Genomic DNA, 15,834 nt, shown 5'->3' with positions numbered 1-15,834 from the left:
ATGTGGTGCTGAGGAATCGAACCCAGGGCCTCATGCATGCAAGGCAAGCGCTCTACCACTGAGCCACCTTCCCAGCCCCCCAGACTTTTTAACTAGCACACCAAACCACAAGAGGAATCTATTTCTGCAGATTTGTCTGTTGCTTCTCTCCCCATTCTATTACCCACCTTTCTCTAACAGGCCCTTATACCTTCTTTCACTCATAAGCAGATGCCTGAAATTGCATGTTTTTTTGGTCTGTGTATTTGTTAATGTTTTTATCCCTATACATTTTTACCAGTCGTTATAGTAAATCCAAATAGCACCAATCAATAGCCACTAAATTATCTGAGTCTTCTACTGGGCACTGTAATTTAAACTTATATAGGTGCTCTTATGGAACTCAAATCTACAAACCTACTTTAAGGCGTTATATACCAGCACATTCATTTCACCCTTAACAGCAAAACGACTTAAATGTCAGCCCAAGTTAGTGTCGTTCTTGCAGAGTATCACACACCATGCTAGGTGCCAGTGGAGCACATCTATAATCCTAGATATTCAGAAGGGTGAGATCTTGAGGACCAAAGCCAGCCCAGAAAAACAAATCCGAGTTTTGTTTTGTTTTTGTCAGTCATGGGGCCTGAACTCTGGTCCTTGGGTGCTGTCCCTCAGCTCTTCAGCTCAACGCTGGTGCTCTACCACTTGAGCCATGGTGCCACTTCTGGCCTTTTTCTGCTTATGTGGTGCTGACAATCGAACCCAGAGCCTCATGCATCCAAGGCAAGCACTCTACCACTGAGCCGCCTACCCAGCCCCGCCACATCGGAATTTTTATCTATAATTAACCAGCAAAAAGCTAGAACTGGTGTGGCTCAAGTGGTGATGAACCCTCCTTGAGCAGAAAAGGCTGACCGAGCTTGCGGCCTTGACTTCCGGGTGGAAATGCGGGATACTAAAAAGCAGTTGGGGTGGTTTTCGGGACGTTTCTGTGGTATTTCTCGGACACGATCTCACTACGTGGCCCAAGCAGGTTTCACACTCGCCTCTAGCTCCAGGAGGGCCGAGATGACGAGCATCCGCGCGGCGCCGGTCACTGGAAATTCCTGGACTTTCCCAAGGCTGGCCGAGGCCGCGCTCACCCAGGCTCGCGGGCTCACGTCTGCCCCGGGAAGGGCTCCCTGCACCCCGAACACGCGGCTTGCGGCCGGGAGACGGGAGAAAGTAAACCAAGGAAGAATCGGGGGCCGCCCTACCCCACCCCCGAAAAGACTTGGCTGTGCCCTGGGGCCAGAAACATCCGGCAAAGAGAAGCCCACTGGCCACCTGGCCCGCGCCATTCATGCCCGCGGCGGCCCCGGAACGCCGGAGCCCAGACCACACCTCCCGCGCGCGGTGGCGCACAGCCGGCGCGACAGGCGGGGCTATAGGCGCCACGGCGCAGCGAGCCAATCAGCGGATGCAGCCTCGCCGCGGCCCAATGGCGGCTGCACGTCGGCCGCAGGGAGGGGCGGGCCGAGAGCGTCAGACTTTTCCAGAAGCCCCGGATGAGCGCCTCCCGACCACGCCGAGCTGGGCTGTGACCCGAGTTCGCTGTTCTCGGTCTGTTCCTCTGCAGCGGCGGCAGCTATGGCGGCTGTGAAGACCCTGAACCCCAAAGCTGAGGTCGCCCGCGCGCAGGCGGCGCTGGCGGTCAACATCAGCGCGGCACGGGGGCTGCAGGACGTGCTGAGGACTAACCTGGGGCCTAAGGGCACCATGAAGATGTAAGGCGGGTCCACGGGGAGGGGCCGGAGGGGACCGCGGCGGGCGGACGGGCCGCCCGGCCTCCCACCCGTCTCCCGCCTGATCCTGGGCCGATCCGAGTCCTTCTGCAATGCGCCGCTGCCTGCTGGACCCGGTGCGGGGCTGCTGGGCGGAGGACAAAGCCGCCTGCGCGCGCGGCGCCGCCCCGCCCGCCCTTTGCGGCCTGCGGGCTCGGCCTCCCGGTGCTTGGGGGGAGGTGGGCATTACCCTTGCACCCCTGCCGCGGGGAAGCGGGCCCTTCCTTGCCCTCCTTACACTCTTTACACCCCTTCGAGAGCGCTGATCCCTCCCTCCGTCCCGGGCTCCGGGTTTCCTGATGGGATTCTTCGTTCGCTTTCCCTTGGAAGGTCGCGCGCTGATTCATCCATTTCTTTTTTTTTTTTTTCCTCTTGCCGGTCCCGGGCCTTGAACTCGGCCTGGGCTCTGTCCCTGGGCCTCTTTGTACCATTTGAGGCACAACACCACTTCCGGGGCCTTTTCTCAGTTTATTGGAGATGAGTCTCCAGTAAACTGAGATCCTCAGATCTTCTGAGTAACTAGGATTACGGGCGTGAGCCACCAGTGCTGGGCTTGATGCATCCATTTCTAACCCTTTGACAGGCTCGTTTCGGGCGCCGGAGACATCAAGCTGACGAAAGATGGCAACGTGCTGCTACACGAGATGGTGAGGCTGCAGGGCTGGGTCCAGGGGGCTGGGCTTTCCAGTTTGGTCTGGCTTATGGAAGGTTTTCTAGTGTTCATTATCAAGGCAGAAAGAAAAGAGTATTCTATCAGACAGATTGGTCAGAAATAGTAGCTCACCCTTGTAATCCTAGCTACTTAGGAGGCAGAGCTGAGAGGATCACTGTTTGAATCCAGCCCAGGCAGGAGGTGTGGCTCAAATAGATCTGCTTTCCTTAAGCACAAAAGTTGGTCCCGCACAGAAGCAGCACTAAGAGGAGAAAAAAGTTAAGGGGCTGGGAAGGTGGCTCAGTGGTAGAATGCTTGCCTTGCATAACATGAGGCCCTGAGTTTGATTCCTCAACACCACATAAACAGAAAAGGCTAGAAGTGGGCGCTGTGGCTCCAGTAGAGCAACTAGCCTTGAGCTGAAGAGCTGAGGGATAGTGCCCAGGCCCAGAGTTCAAGCCCCACAACCAACCAAGAAAAAAAGTTGAGATTGTCTGCTACTCATTTGAACTTCGGTACAGTTCAAATTCAAGAAAAAAAATTGCCTCTGATGTGAGTTCAGAATAAAATTGGTGGGTTTTTTTAAATTTTGTTTTGTTTTTGCATTTTGAGACAATCCGCCCATGTGGTTCAGCCGGCTCTCAAACTTGAAATACTTCTGCCTCAGCCTCCCCAGTTCTGGAATTAGATGTGCACCACAGCACACTTAATTCAAATTTAGGCTTTGATAATGGTGTACCATGTCAACAACCAGATGTTACTCGTATCTTCGGTAAGGACTAGCTGACCCAAGAGATGCACTTTATTTTTTTTTTTTGCTTTTATTTACTTTTATTATTTAATGTAACTAGTAAGCACAGGGTTATACAGAAAGCACAGAGAAGCAGTTAGTTGTTGTGGCCTAATTGTGAAGTGAACATAGAATGCTCAGCTAAGGAAAAAGTTGTTTCAACTTCAGCAGAATTCCTCCCCAACCCCTAACCCTCAGTTGCCAGATGTATGCTTTGGAAAATTACAAACAAAAAGGTAAGGGATGTAGCTCAGTGGCAAAGCGTTTGCCTAACAAGTGGAACATCGTAGGTTTGATCCCCGGTACCAAAGAAGAAAAGACAAAAAAAAAAGGTTAAGAGAATAGAGTACCTCTATGCATTTTGCCTAGATTCATCACTTAAATTTTGCTTTGTTGGGAGGCGGGATACTGGGGCTTGAACTTGTCCGTTAGCTTTTTTGCTTGAGGTGGTACTATGCCATTTGAGCCACAGTTTCACTTTTGGAAATAAGAATCTCAACAGACTTTGCTGTCCTGGCTGGCTTTAAACTGCAGTCCTCAAGTCACAGCCTACTGAGTAGCTAGGATTACAGCAGGTGTGAGCCACAGTGCTGGGCTTCTTAATTTACTAATTTTTCCTTGAATCATTTGTTTTTTGCTGTTTTGAGAGAGTTTCTGCTGTGTAGTCCAGTCTGGGCCTAAACCCTCAGTTCTTTCCCTTGGTCTTCTATTCTAAGTACAGGAACTACTAGGCTTATTTTCAGAAAATTACTAGATTTATCTTACTGTTTGTCCTTATGATTGCACCTTAACTGAAGCTCAAGTCTCCTGTCACCAAAGGAAAATACCTGAGAAGTGACAAGTTTGTGCAAGAATTTTGATGATGATGAATTGGTGTTAATTAAATCAGTCATATATAGCCAAATATCAGGACAACTTAAACTCAGATAATGATATAATTCTTTTTCTACTTGCAGCAAATTCAGCATCCAACAGCCTCCTTAATAGCAAAAGTAGCTACAGCTCAGGATGACATAACTGGTGATGGTACTACTTCCAATGTCCTTATCATTGGAGAGCTGCTGAAGCAGGCAGATCTCTATATTTCTGAGGTGAGCCTGATTCCCTTGTCTTGTTCTGTGTAAGAGATACCTGGTGTTGATAGGTTCCCGATGACTGAGGCCAAACTAGGGAGTCTGAGTCTAGGAACCTGTGTCTTTATCCTACTGTGACTATGGACAGGTTATGATACCTATCATGGCCTGAAAAAAATTACCAGGATACATTCATCAATCAATGATATCTATCTCTGTTTAAAAAAGAAGAAAAGTCAAAACTGGGCATTGTGGCTCATGCCTGTAATTGTAGCTACTCAAGAGGCTGAGATCTAAGGATCATGGTTCAAAGCCAGCCCAAGCAGTAAGTCTTTGAAAGTCATCTCAAATCCAAAAGTGGCACTGGCTGGGGCTCAAAAGTGGTAGAACCCTAACTTTGAACACAAAAGCTCAGAGGAGCTGGGAATGTGGCTCAGTGGTAGCGTGCTTGCCTAGAATGCATGAGGCCCTGGGTTCGATTCCTCAGTACCACATAAACAGAAAAGGCCTGAAGTGGCACTGTGGCTCAAGTAGTAGAGCACCAGCCTTGAGCAAAATTGAAGCTCAGAGACAGCATCCAGGCTGGAGTTCAAGCCCCACTACCAATAAAATGCAAAAAGGCAGAGGGGCAGGGGGACAACTGTGTAAGCATCCTACAATTTTTTTGTTTTGTTTTTTGTCGGTTGTGGGGCTTGAATTCTGGGCCTGGGCAATGTCCCTTAGCTCTTCAGCTCAAGGCAAGCGCTCTACCACTCTAGCCACAGCACCACTTCTGGTTTTCTGGAGACTTATTGGAGATCAGAGTTTCACGGACTTTGGTGCCTGGGCTGGCTTTGAACAGCAATCTTTGGATCTCAGCCCCCTGAGTAGCTAGGATTGCAGGTGTGAGCCACCAGCGCCCAGCTTCCTACTTAACCAAAGGTTAAAACAATAATGAATACTAAACCACTGCCAGAATTTCCTAGCCAAAAGGAATGTACACTCTATAAGTCTCCTTTTATTCATTTTTATTGCTAAATGACATGAATTAACTGCAGATAATCTGTAGGGAAAAAATATATTCTTGTTAACTGAAAATTTTAGAGGTTTTTGAGGTTTTGAGGTTTGGTCTTATTCCTGATGGTTTGCACAGTGAACACCCAAGGGTGCTTTGTAGTTTCCTTGGCTTTGACTCTGTGCTAGAGTAATATCTGTTCTTTTCCTCTGCATTCAAATGGGTATTTCACCTTTGAAATGTATTCAGAAAGTCAGCACATTTTGTTACCTTCATTTTATTAAAAATGATGAACAATCCAGAGTGTCCCTTCAAAAGCTTTGGTGAATTGGACTTAATTAAAGATGAAAGTTACTGCTGGTGTAATTTGTGCATGTGTGTGTAGGGTCTTCATCCCAGAATAATCACTGAAGGTTTTGAAGCTGCAAAGGACAAGGCCCTTCAGTTTTTGGAACAAATCAAAGTAAACAAAGAGATGGACAGGGAAACACTCATAGATGTGGCCAGAACCTCTCTCCGTACTAAAGTTCATGCTGAACTAGCAGATGTCTTAACAGAGGTATGTGTGGTACAGTTGGTACAGTATGCATGGGTATCTCCAATGGTATAGATCTGTGTTCACTCCACTTATGAGATGCTATGTGAATACATATAGCCAGGTATTAGAAGCATACTTCTGGCTTTCATTTGAAAGGATCATAAAATGGAGGGTTTATTATTAGAAAACTTGCAGTTACTTGTATTTTTTAATTCCACATGTTTATGGGGAAGAGTGTGAAATATGCATACCATATATAATCAAGTTAGCATTTGTTTCCTTAAACACCCGTTTCTTTGTGTTGGGAGACACTAAACTTAAGTTTGTTTCTCTCTTTTTTTTTTTTTTTTGGGTCGGGTCGTGGGGCCTGAACTCTGGGCCTGGGCGCTGTCCCTCAGCTCTTCAGCTCAAGGCTAGTGCTCTACCACTTGAGCCACAGTGCCACTTCCGGCTTTTTTCTTTTTGCTTATGTGGTGCTGAGGAATCGAACCCAGGGCTTCATGCATGCAAGGCAAGCGCTCTACCACTGAGCCACCTTCCCAGTCCCTTGTTTCTCTTTTTTTTTTAATTTATTTATTTATTTTTCTCTTTTTTTTTTTTTAGATTAAGTTTTTTTTTGTTTTTTTTTTTTTTGCCAGTCATGGTGCCTGAACTCTGGGCCTGGGCGCTGTCCCTCAGCTCTTCAGCTCAAGGCTAGTGCTCTACCACTTGAGCCACAGTACCACTTCCAGTTTTTTCTGCTTATGTGGTGCTGAGGAATTGAACCCAGGGCCTCATGCATGCAAGGCAAGCACTCTACCACTAAGCCACCTTCCCAGCCCTTAGATTAAGTTTTTAATAAAATGGTAGAACAGATAACTGCTAGTTGGGCAGTTACGAAGTGAGGTGTTTTGTTTTGGGGGGGGAGGGGACATGAGTGTCTTCCATGGGGTTTGAACTCTGGACCTAGGCACTGTCCTTTAGCTCTAGCTCAAGGCCAGCACTTTACCACTTGAGCCACAGTGCCACTTCTGGCTTTTTTCTGTTTATGTGGCTCTCATAAACATGGGCCTCCTGTATGCAAGGCAAGCAAGTTCTCTATCACTGAGCTACCTTCCCAGCCCACATGAGTGGTCTTAGGCCTTTTATTTCTAGTGAATTTTATTTGCTCATGGAGAAAAGACTCCGATCAATTCAGAAATTTAAAAAAACTAAACTTCTGTAGAGAATAAGTGTTTTCTATTTTTGAATCAAATGTAATTTAATGGTTATACTCCTGTTTAATAGGCTGTAGTGGACTCCATTTTGGCCATTAAAAAAAAAGATGAACCTATTGACTTGTTCATGGTTGAGATCATGGAGATGAAACATAAATCTGAAACTGACACAAGGTAGGAAATGGAATGCTAGGAAATACCATTTGGGTTTTTTTGGGGGGAGGGAGGTCCAGTCGTGGGGCCTGAACTCTGGGCCTGGGCGCTGTCCCTCAGCTCTTCAGCTCAAGGCTAGTGCTCTACCACTTGAGCCACAGTGCCACTTCCGGCTTTTTTCTTTTTTGCTTATGTGGTGCTGAGGAATCGAACCCAGGGCCTCAGGCATGCAAGGCAAGCGCTCTACCACTGAGCCACCTTCCCAGCCCTTGGGTTTTGTTTTGATGCTGTATGAAAACCAGGGCCTTACACATGTTAAACAGGTGTTCTACCACTAAGTTACACTGTCAGCCTGGAAATATTTATTGTATGTTTAGATAAGTCAATTAGATGCTACATTTACTGAGTATTATTTCATTTTGAAATGGGATGCAGTGTTTATGATCAAATAATTCTCAAAAGTTCACTGCAAGCCTGGTGCTGGTGGCTCATGCCTGTGATCTAGCTACTCAGGAGGCTGAGATCTAAGGATGGTGATTCAAAGCCATCTTGGGCAGGAAAGTCCATGAGACTCTTATCTCCAATTAACCACCAGAAATGGTGCTATGGCTCAAATAGTAGAGTGCTTACCTTGAGCTGAAGAACTCAGGGATAGTGCCCAGGCCCAGAGTTCAAGCTCAAGATCAACCAACAAACAAACAAAAGAACACTGCATCAGTGATTTGTTATATAAAGCATAATTAGAGACTTGGAGTTTGTCTGCAAAAAGAATTTTTTTTCAAAGACTTAGCAAAAACATTTCTTTAAAGAAGGTAATCAGTTTGATAGGCTGCCAATTGAGACTATCTCTACAGAATTTTTTATAACAAATAGAATAGTTACTTTTGAATAGCCTCTCCTGTTTAGGGATGTTGCATTTTCACAGTTGACCTCCCTAAGTTCCACTGACAGTCTTAATCAAGTAATTGTAGGAGTTAAGGTATACTTCAGTGTTTCATTTTCTTAAATCTGGTACAGTCCCAACCTGAAAACCAATGATGTTATAAATGTTGTTTTTACAGCTTAATAAGAGGACTTGTTTTGGATCATGGGGCACGGCATCCTGACATGAAGAAAAGGGTAGAAAATGCATACATCCTTACATGCAATGTGTCATTAGAATATGAAAAAACGTAAGTTCATATACCCCCTTTGAAATGGAGTAGACTATGGAAGGGGAGGGGGCCCGCACATGCCAGTCCTGAAGCTTGAACCTCAGAGCCTGGGTGCTGTTCCAGAGCTTTTTCCACAAGGCTAGCACTTTGCCACTTGACCATAGCTCCACATCCAGCTCTTTGGTGTTTAATTGAAGATGAGATTCCCTTAGACATTTCCTGCCTGGGCTTGGCTTCAAACGTTGATCCTCAGATTTCAGCCTCTTAAGTAGCTGGGATTACTGGTGCCTGGCTACCAGTTATCTTTTGGCTAATTCTGGGACTAAATTTTGGTGGTTTGTACTCTTACTTAGCTTTTGTGCTCAGTTTGCGGGGTGGGGGTGGGGGGTAAGGGAGGTGTTTGGGGTTGTTTTTTTTTTTGTGTGTGTGCCAGTCCTGGGGCTTGAACTCAGGGCTTGGGCACTGTCCCTGAGCTTCTTTTGCTCAAGGCTAGCACTCTACCATTTGAGCCACAGGACCACTTCCAGCCTTTTCTGTGTATGTGATACTGAGGAATTGAACTCAGGACTTCATGCATGCTACTCAAACACTCACTAAGCCACATTGCCAGCCAATACAGTTTGCAGTTTTTGTCACTTGAGTTAAAACTCCAGCTCAGCATTTTGCTATGTATTAGAGATATGGTCTCACGGACTTCTCTTCCTAGGCTGGCTTTGAACCTCAATCCTACAGATTTCAGTCTCTTGAATAGCTAGGCTTATAGGTGTTAAGCCACCATCATCCAACTGCAAATCTTTTTTTTTTTTTTTTTTGTGCCAGTCCTAGGACTTGAGCCACAGTGCCACTTCCTGCTTTTTCTGCACATATGTTGCAAGGAATCAAACCCAGGATTTCATGCTTAACATTTATTTTTGCTTCTGTAAGGATGATAGTTTGCCTCAGTTTTGCTTTTGTGGAAAACAACCTCTTAAAATATACAACTGCCAGGCATTGATGGCTCACGCCTATAACCCTAGCTACTCAGGAGGTTGAGATCTGAGGGTCACAGTTCAAAGCCAACCCGGCCGAGAAAGTCCATGAGACTCTTATCTCTAATAAACCACTCAGAAAACCAGAAGTGGCGCTGTGGCTCAATTGGTAGAGCACTAGCCTTGAGCTGAAGAGCTGAAGGATAGTACCCAGGCCCAGAGTTCAAGCCCCATGACCAGCAAAAAAAAAAAAAAGGTACAACTAGCTCAGTTTCTCAGCTCCATAATAAAGTTTTCCCCTTTGTGTAATTTTTTTTTTTTTAACAGAGAAGTGAGTTCTGGCTTTTTCTACAAGAGTGCAGAAGAGAGAGAAAAACTAGTAAAAGCTGAAAGAAAATTTATTGAAGATAAAGTTAAAAAAGTCATAGAACTGAAAAGGAAAGTTTGTGGAGATTCAGATAAAGGGTTTATTGTTATTAACCAGAAGGTAAGAATGAAAATCAAACTTATAAACTAGTCTGTTTTATTTTTTCAGGTGAAAGATAGTAAAAATAATTTTGTTTCAATTATAGGGAATTGACCCGTTTTCCTTAGATGCTTTTGCAAAAGAAGGCATAGTCGCTCTGCGCAGAGCTAAAAGAAGAAATATGGAGAGGTATGGTCAGATTGTCTGGTAATGTGAATTTTACCTACTTTGTAAGTAAATTAAGATTATTTCTTTTTTTTTTTTCATCTACTTTTGCTTTTGTTTTCTTTGTCTCTGTAGCCCAGTTTGATCTGGGACTATAGTAAGATTATTGTGCCACCATTACCACTATTCATCTTCAGGGTTTTTTGTCTCTACACCTACTCATTCTCTTCTCAGTATTTCACATTAGTGGGGTTTCACAGTTCTTTTTTTTTAATTGTCAAGGTGATTACAGAGGGGTTTGTCTTGCGTACATCGTACATTGCTGTTGCATTGGTTCCCCCTTGTCACATTCTTCTCATCCATTACATCTGGCCTACGAAACATAATGTCCATGTTATAACATGTATCAAAATCTCATTCCTTTGTAAGGCTGAAAATATTCCTTTGTGGGAAGGTATCACATTTTGTTTAGTTATCTGTCAGACATTTCTGTGGTTCCTACATTTTGGCTATATAAATAATTTTGACCATTTCTATATACTTGTTTTAATTTAAAGCCATGACATACACTACTGACTTTTTTTTGTCAAGAGGCAACATTAAGCCAGGGACTGGTGACTCAGCCTATAATCCTAGCTGTTCAGGAGGCCAGCCCAGGCAGCCAAATCTGAGAGACTCTTCAATTAATCAGCAAAAGTCAGAGCTGGAGGTATAGCTCAAAGGGTAAATTGCCAACTATGAAGGAAGAAGCAGGTTGAAAGTGTGAAGCTGAGTACAAACCCCTGTTTGACAAAAAATGATGATGATGATAGTTTTCCTCATTAAGGTTCATATTGGAGGAATTTACTGACCTTGGGAAGGAGGGTCAGGAATAAAGAATGATCTCCCACTCATTGGTGGGTAGAAAGGTTTAGGTTGGAATTTTAGAATATAATTCAGTTACATAATTGTGAAAACTTGCTGAAATTTGTTCTTGTTGAACATAACATTGCTAATACATCTCAAAAAACATTTTAATATTTCAGATTGATTCTTGCTTGTGGTGGAGTAGCTCTAAATTCTTTTGATGACCTAAATCCTGACTGTTTGGGACATGCAGGACTTGTCTATGAATATACTTTGGTAGGTGTATTTTATTTCTAAACCTAATAGTACTTGTTGTTCATGAATTCTTTAGTAGGAAAATTCAAACTCAGGATCAATCTTGTTTATGTAAATGTGATGGTTTATGTGTAATAATGACAAGCCATTGACATAAAAAAAAGCCACGTTTCTTTGGTATGTGTGTCCCCCCACCACGTTGGTCGTGGGGCTTGAACTCTGGGCCTGAGCGATGTCCATCAGCTCTTCAGTTCAAGGCTGGCACTCTACCACTTGAGTTACTGCGCTATTTCCGGTTTTCTCGTGGTTTATTGGAGATAAGAGTTTCACAGACTTTCTTGCCCAGGCTGACTTTGAATGCAATCCTCAGATCTCAGCCTCTATATGTTGGTTTTTTAAGCCAAGATTTGCTTGAATAAAGTCAGTATTTTTCTCTACTGACACATTATTTGTTCTCTATATATGCCTCTCCTCGGTTCACTTATTGCATAGCCATATCCTATTTCTGAAATAATGTGTCTTCTACATATAGGGAGAAGAGAAGTTCACCTTTATTGAGAAATGTAACAATCCCCGTTCTGTCACATTGTTGGTCAAAGGACCAAATAAGCACACACTCACTCAAATCAAAGATGCAATCAGAGATGGCTTGAGGGCTGTCAAAAATGCTATTGATGATGGTAAGCTGTTTCCTGTATTTTGTTTTTCTTTTTTGTTGGTCACAGTACTTGAACTCTGGGCCTAGGCTCTGTCCTTGAGATCTTCAGCAAGGCAAGTGCTCTACCATTTTGAGCCACAGGGCCACTTCTGGTTTTCTGGTGGTTAATTAGAGATAAGAGTCTCATGGACTTCTTCCTGAATAGCTAGGATGACAGGCATGTACCACTGGCACCTGGCTTTGTTCCCTATATAACAGGCATGGCAGAATACTGTGTTCTTTCGTCAATAATTTACACAGCCAGACACCATGCAAAAGTAAATGTTCATTTTAAAATAACTGATGGTATGCTATTTTTACATAGTGTATCATTAAAAGTGAATACAGATAAGTGAACTAATACTAATAGCTCACAAGAGGTACTGTTTGCTGTGTTAGTTACTCATATGTGGCTTTCAGATGTGATTACATGGGTTGTAGGTATGACTAGTGGAGCCCCCTTGCATAGCAAGTATGAGGTAAAACAAGTGAACAAGCAAATGCAGTGCTACATTTAAATGGTTGTGGCCAGAGTGAGTTTTAAAAGTCATGGCTTCCTCATGTGTTTTCATGTATGTATGTTTTCTTTACAATTGATTCTGCTGTTGTATTTGTTGAGGCTTTAGCATTTCTCTTTTTCTCTCACCCAACAGGCTGTGTGGTTCCAGGCGCTGGTGCAGTGGAAGTAGCAATGGCAGAGGCTCTGATCAAATACAAGCCAAGTATAAAAGGCAGGGCCCAGCTTGGAGTCCAAGCATTTGCCGATGCATTGCTTATTATTCCCAAGGTATGGTTACTTATTTAGTAATCAAATTTCTTTAAACTGCACCAAAACAGGGCTTGGAGGTGACTCAGTGGTAGAGCGCTTGCCTTGCATGCATGAGGCCCTGGGTTCGATCCTCAACACCACATAAGCAGGAAAAAAAGCCAGAAGTGGCGCTGTGGCTCAAGTGGTAGAGCGCTAGCCTTGAGGCGAAGAGCTGAGGGACAATGCCCAGGCCCAGAGTTCAGGCCCACGACTGGACCCAAAAAAATACAAAATAAAATATACTACACCAAAACAATTCAACTGATTCAAAGGTTTATTGATAATACAGTTGTGTTTTCTTTTGCCATGATGAGGATTTGGAGTAAGCAGATTTGATCCATTTCCTCCTTTTCTGGGATACTTGAATCTCTTTCAAAGTTTCTTGAAGAAAGAGATAACTTAAGAGTACTGGCCAGTGTACTGTAGCCCACACCTATAATCCCAGCACTCATGTTGGCACTGGCCTGGAGACCTTGTCTTAAAGAAAGGGTAGGAGTTAGATATCTGTGCAGCTTGTTCTTTGTCCTTTAGCTCAGCTGCCAAACAATCAATTCTCTATTATGTCCTCATCAAAGGTTAATTTTAGTGTATTAGCAGTGTATTGGTGGGTTTGGTAATTTTAAGTCTCACGGGCCTTGGCTCATTTTTTTGGGGGGGGGGCTCCCGTTGTGGGGCATGAACTCTGGGCCTGGGCACTGTCCCTCAGCAATTCAACTCAAGGCTAACACTCTACCACTTGAGCCAGAGCGCCACTTCCGGCTTTTTTCTTTTTGCTTATGTGGTACTGAGGATTCAAACCCAGGGCCCCGAGCATGCAAGGCAAGCGCTCTACCACTGAGCCACCTTCCCAGCCCCCTTTGCTGGTTTTAAACCATGACTCTCAGATTTCAGCCTCCTGGGTAGCTAAGATTATAACTGAGCTATTGGCATCCTGCATGTTTTCATTGATTTTTGGAGAAAAAAAATTGGAAATAATTTCATTCTCAATTCTTAGTTTTTATCTTCTCCACAATGAATTTGTTTAGGTTCTTGCTCAGAACTCTGGTTTTGACCTTCAAGAAACATTAGTTAAAATACAAGCAGAACATTCAGAATCTGGTCAACTTGTGGGCGTGGACTTGAACACAGGTAAGAGAATACAGCTGTTTGTACTGGGAGAAATAGACTATAAATGAGATAAAGCTAGGAGAGATGGAAAGAATAGTGATACATTGTTTTCAGTTTGGTACTGTATTATCAGAAACTCTAGGCTTCTTGAAGCAAAATACAAATCATTGTGGGGCTTGAATTCTGGGCCTGGGCATTGCCCCTGAGCTCTTCAGCTCAAGGCTAGTGCTCTACCTCTTGAGCCACAGTGCCATTTCCGGTTTTCTGGTGGTTAGTTGGAGATAAGAGACTTTCTTGCCTGAGCTGGCTTTGAACCGTGATCCTCAGATCTCAGCCTCCTGAGTGGCTAGTGTTATGGGCATGAGCCACCAGTGCACTGATTTTTTTTTTTAAATCAGTTTGTTATAAGATCATTATAGGAGCTGGGAAGATGGCTCAGTGGTTGAGTGCTTGCCTTGCATGCATGAGGCCCTTGTTTAGATTCCTCAGCACAACATAAGCAGAAAACGCCAGAAGTGGGGCTGAGGGTGGTAGAGCTCTAGTCTACAGCTGAAGAGCGAAGGGACAGCACCCAGGCCCAGAGTTGAGGCCCCATGACAACAAAAATAAATAAATAAAGATTATTATATTCACAAGTGGAAAGTATAGCACATAATACAAGAAAAAGGGGTCTCAGTAAGTCCTCAACACTGTCCTTGAGCTTTTATACTGAAGGCCAACACACAGTGCTCTTGGCACTTGAGCCACAGCTCTACTTCTACCTTTTTTGGTGGCTAATTGGAGTTAAGTCTCAAGGGCTTCCCTGCCCAGGCTGGCCTTTGTACAGCGATTCTCAGATTGCAGGCTCCTGAGTAGTGTGGCGCCTGGCTGGAACACTGTTTTTAATAGGGTAAAGAAGAATATATGCAGAGTAAAGATTCAGGAGCCTGTGAGAGCGCACCACCATGGGAAGCTAGGTGTAATAAAGGTTCATCTTTAGTATATGGAATGAATCATGCGTGGTGAGAACAGCAGCTTAAAGTACTGTTACATTTTGGTCTTGATTGGCTTTATTATCTACAGTTGATGACATTAATTTGTAAAATAGTGTTATTACAGACAGCATTTGATGCTATGACCTCTACCCTGAATGATTTTAAGAATACTTGGTTACCTTTCAGGTGAACCAATGGTAGCAGCAGAGGCAGGCATATGGGATAACTATTGCGTGAAGAAACAGCTTCTTCACTCCTGGTAAGTTTGGGGAAACCAAAACTGAAACATCTTTTAAGGCAGGGCTGGGAACCTTTTCTCTGAATGGGCCCCTCTGGTATTTATAACATCATTTGCAGGCCTAGATTGGTTGAGTTTCAGGTCTGCCTGTGGTTCCTACCTGTTAAGGACTGAGTGTGCCTTCGTTTGGTCTGTTCTTAACGCACATGTACAGACACACTGTAGAGTATTGAAACTTGAACATAATGTGTGCAATGTAGATGGAAATGGGAAGTTGGATTGAATTGGGTTTGTTTGAGCCTTCTGATGATTTTTTCCCCCCTCAGCACTGTGATTGCCACAAACATTCTACTAGTTGATGAGATCATGCGAGCTGGAATGTCTTCTCTAAAAGGTTGAACGGAAGCCTCCAACATCTGGATCTTGACTGCAGGATGATGCTGAGGATGGAAATGTGGACCTTTTTTCCAAGCTTCAAATGATGTTCAAAGGAATCTGAAAAGAGGATACTTGACATCTATTCAAATTATGACATTGTGAAATTGTAGTTACATTATTTTTTAAATTGCACTGAGTGTATCACATAAAGCAGGTCCAGAGAGCAGGATATGTGTTTTGATTTGCAGTGGTGTAAAATTAATATTAGATAAGCATATGTTACCTGCCTTGTTTATTAAATATTCCTTGGGAAATATTAATGGTTCAATAATTTGTGGCTGTATTCTAACCAACAATTTCCTATTAAACATTTAAGTATTAAACTTTTCAGAAATAAGAGCATCTACAAACTTGATGGCTTTATAAATTATTGGATCTAGCCTGTAATCTTAGATACTCAGGAGGCTGAGATCTGAGGATTATGTTTCAAAGCCAGCCCAAGCAGGAAAGTCTGTGAGACTTATCTCCAGAAAACGGGAAGTGATGCTGTAGCTCAAAAGTGGTAGAGCGGTAGCCTTGA

The 15,834-nt window shown here is 43.8% G+C and overlaps 1 protein-coding gene across 1 annotated transcript; it reads left to right on the top strand.

Moving 5' to 3' along the window:
* Positions 1-1,451: 1,451 nt before the first annotated feature.
* On the top strand, positions 1,452-15,651 carry Cct6a (chaperonin containing TCP1, subunit 6A (zeta 1)). Its single transcript, XM_013033207.1, has 14 exons — positions 1,452-1,745; positions 2,386-2,449; positions 4,201-4,335; positions 5,697-5,870; positions 7,116-7,219; positions 8,260-8,370; positions 9,648-9,807; positions 9,893-9,975; positions 10,977-11,073; positions 11,585-11,732; positions 12,403-12,536; positions 13,583-13,685; positions 14,825-14,897; positions 15,203-15,651. The coding sequence occupies exons 1-14, from the start codon at positions 1,609-1,611 to the stop codon at positions 15,273-15,275; spliced, it is 1,596 nt and encodes a 531-aa protein (XP_012888661.1). The 5' UTR covers positions 1,452-1,608; the 3' UTR covers positions 15,276-15,651.
* The last annotated feature ends 183 nt before the right edge of the window (positions 15,652-15,834 follow it).

Source organism: Dipodomys ordii, unplaced genomic scaffold (genome assembly GCF_000151885.1).
Source record: "Dipodomys ordii isolate 6190 unplaced genomic scaffold, Dord_2.0 Scaffold164, whole genome shotgun sequence".
NCBI lineage: Eukaryota > Metazoa > Chordata > Mammalia > Rodentia > Heteromyidae > Dipodomys > Dipodomys ordii.
This window is presented reverse-complemented; position numbering and strand designations above follow the sequence as displayed.

What these genes read in the sequence shown, in the direction of transcription:
- Cct6a (XM_013033207.1), top strand. Translation starts at nt 1,609, where the DNA reads ATGGCGGCTGTGAAGACCCTGAACCCCAAAGCTGAGGTCGCCCGCGCG. An exon ending in CAGATCTCTATATTTCTGAG is followed by an intron (nt 4,336 to 5,696) that starts GTGAGCCTGATT and finishes ATGTGTGTGTAG; the next exon opens with GGTCTTCATCCCAGAATAAT. An exon ending in TAGCAGATGTCTTAACAGAG is followed by an intron (nt 5,871 to 7,115) that starts GTATGTGTGGTA and finishes CCTGTTTAATAG; the next exon opens with GCTGTAGTGGACTCCATTTT.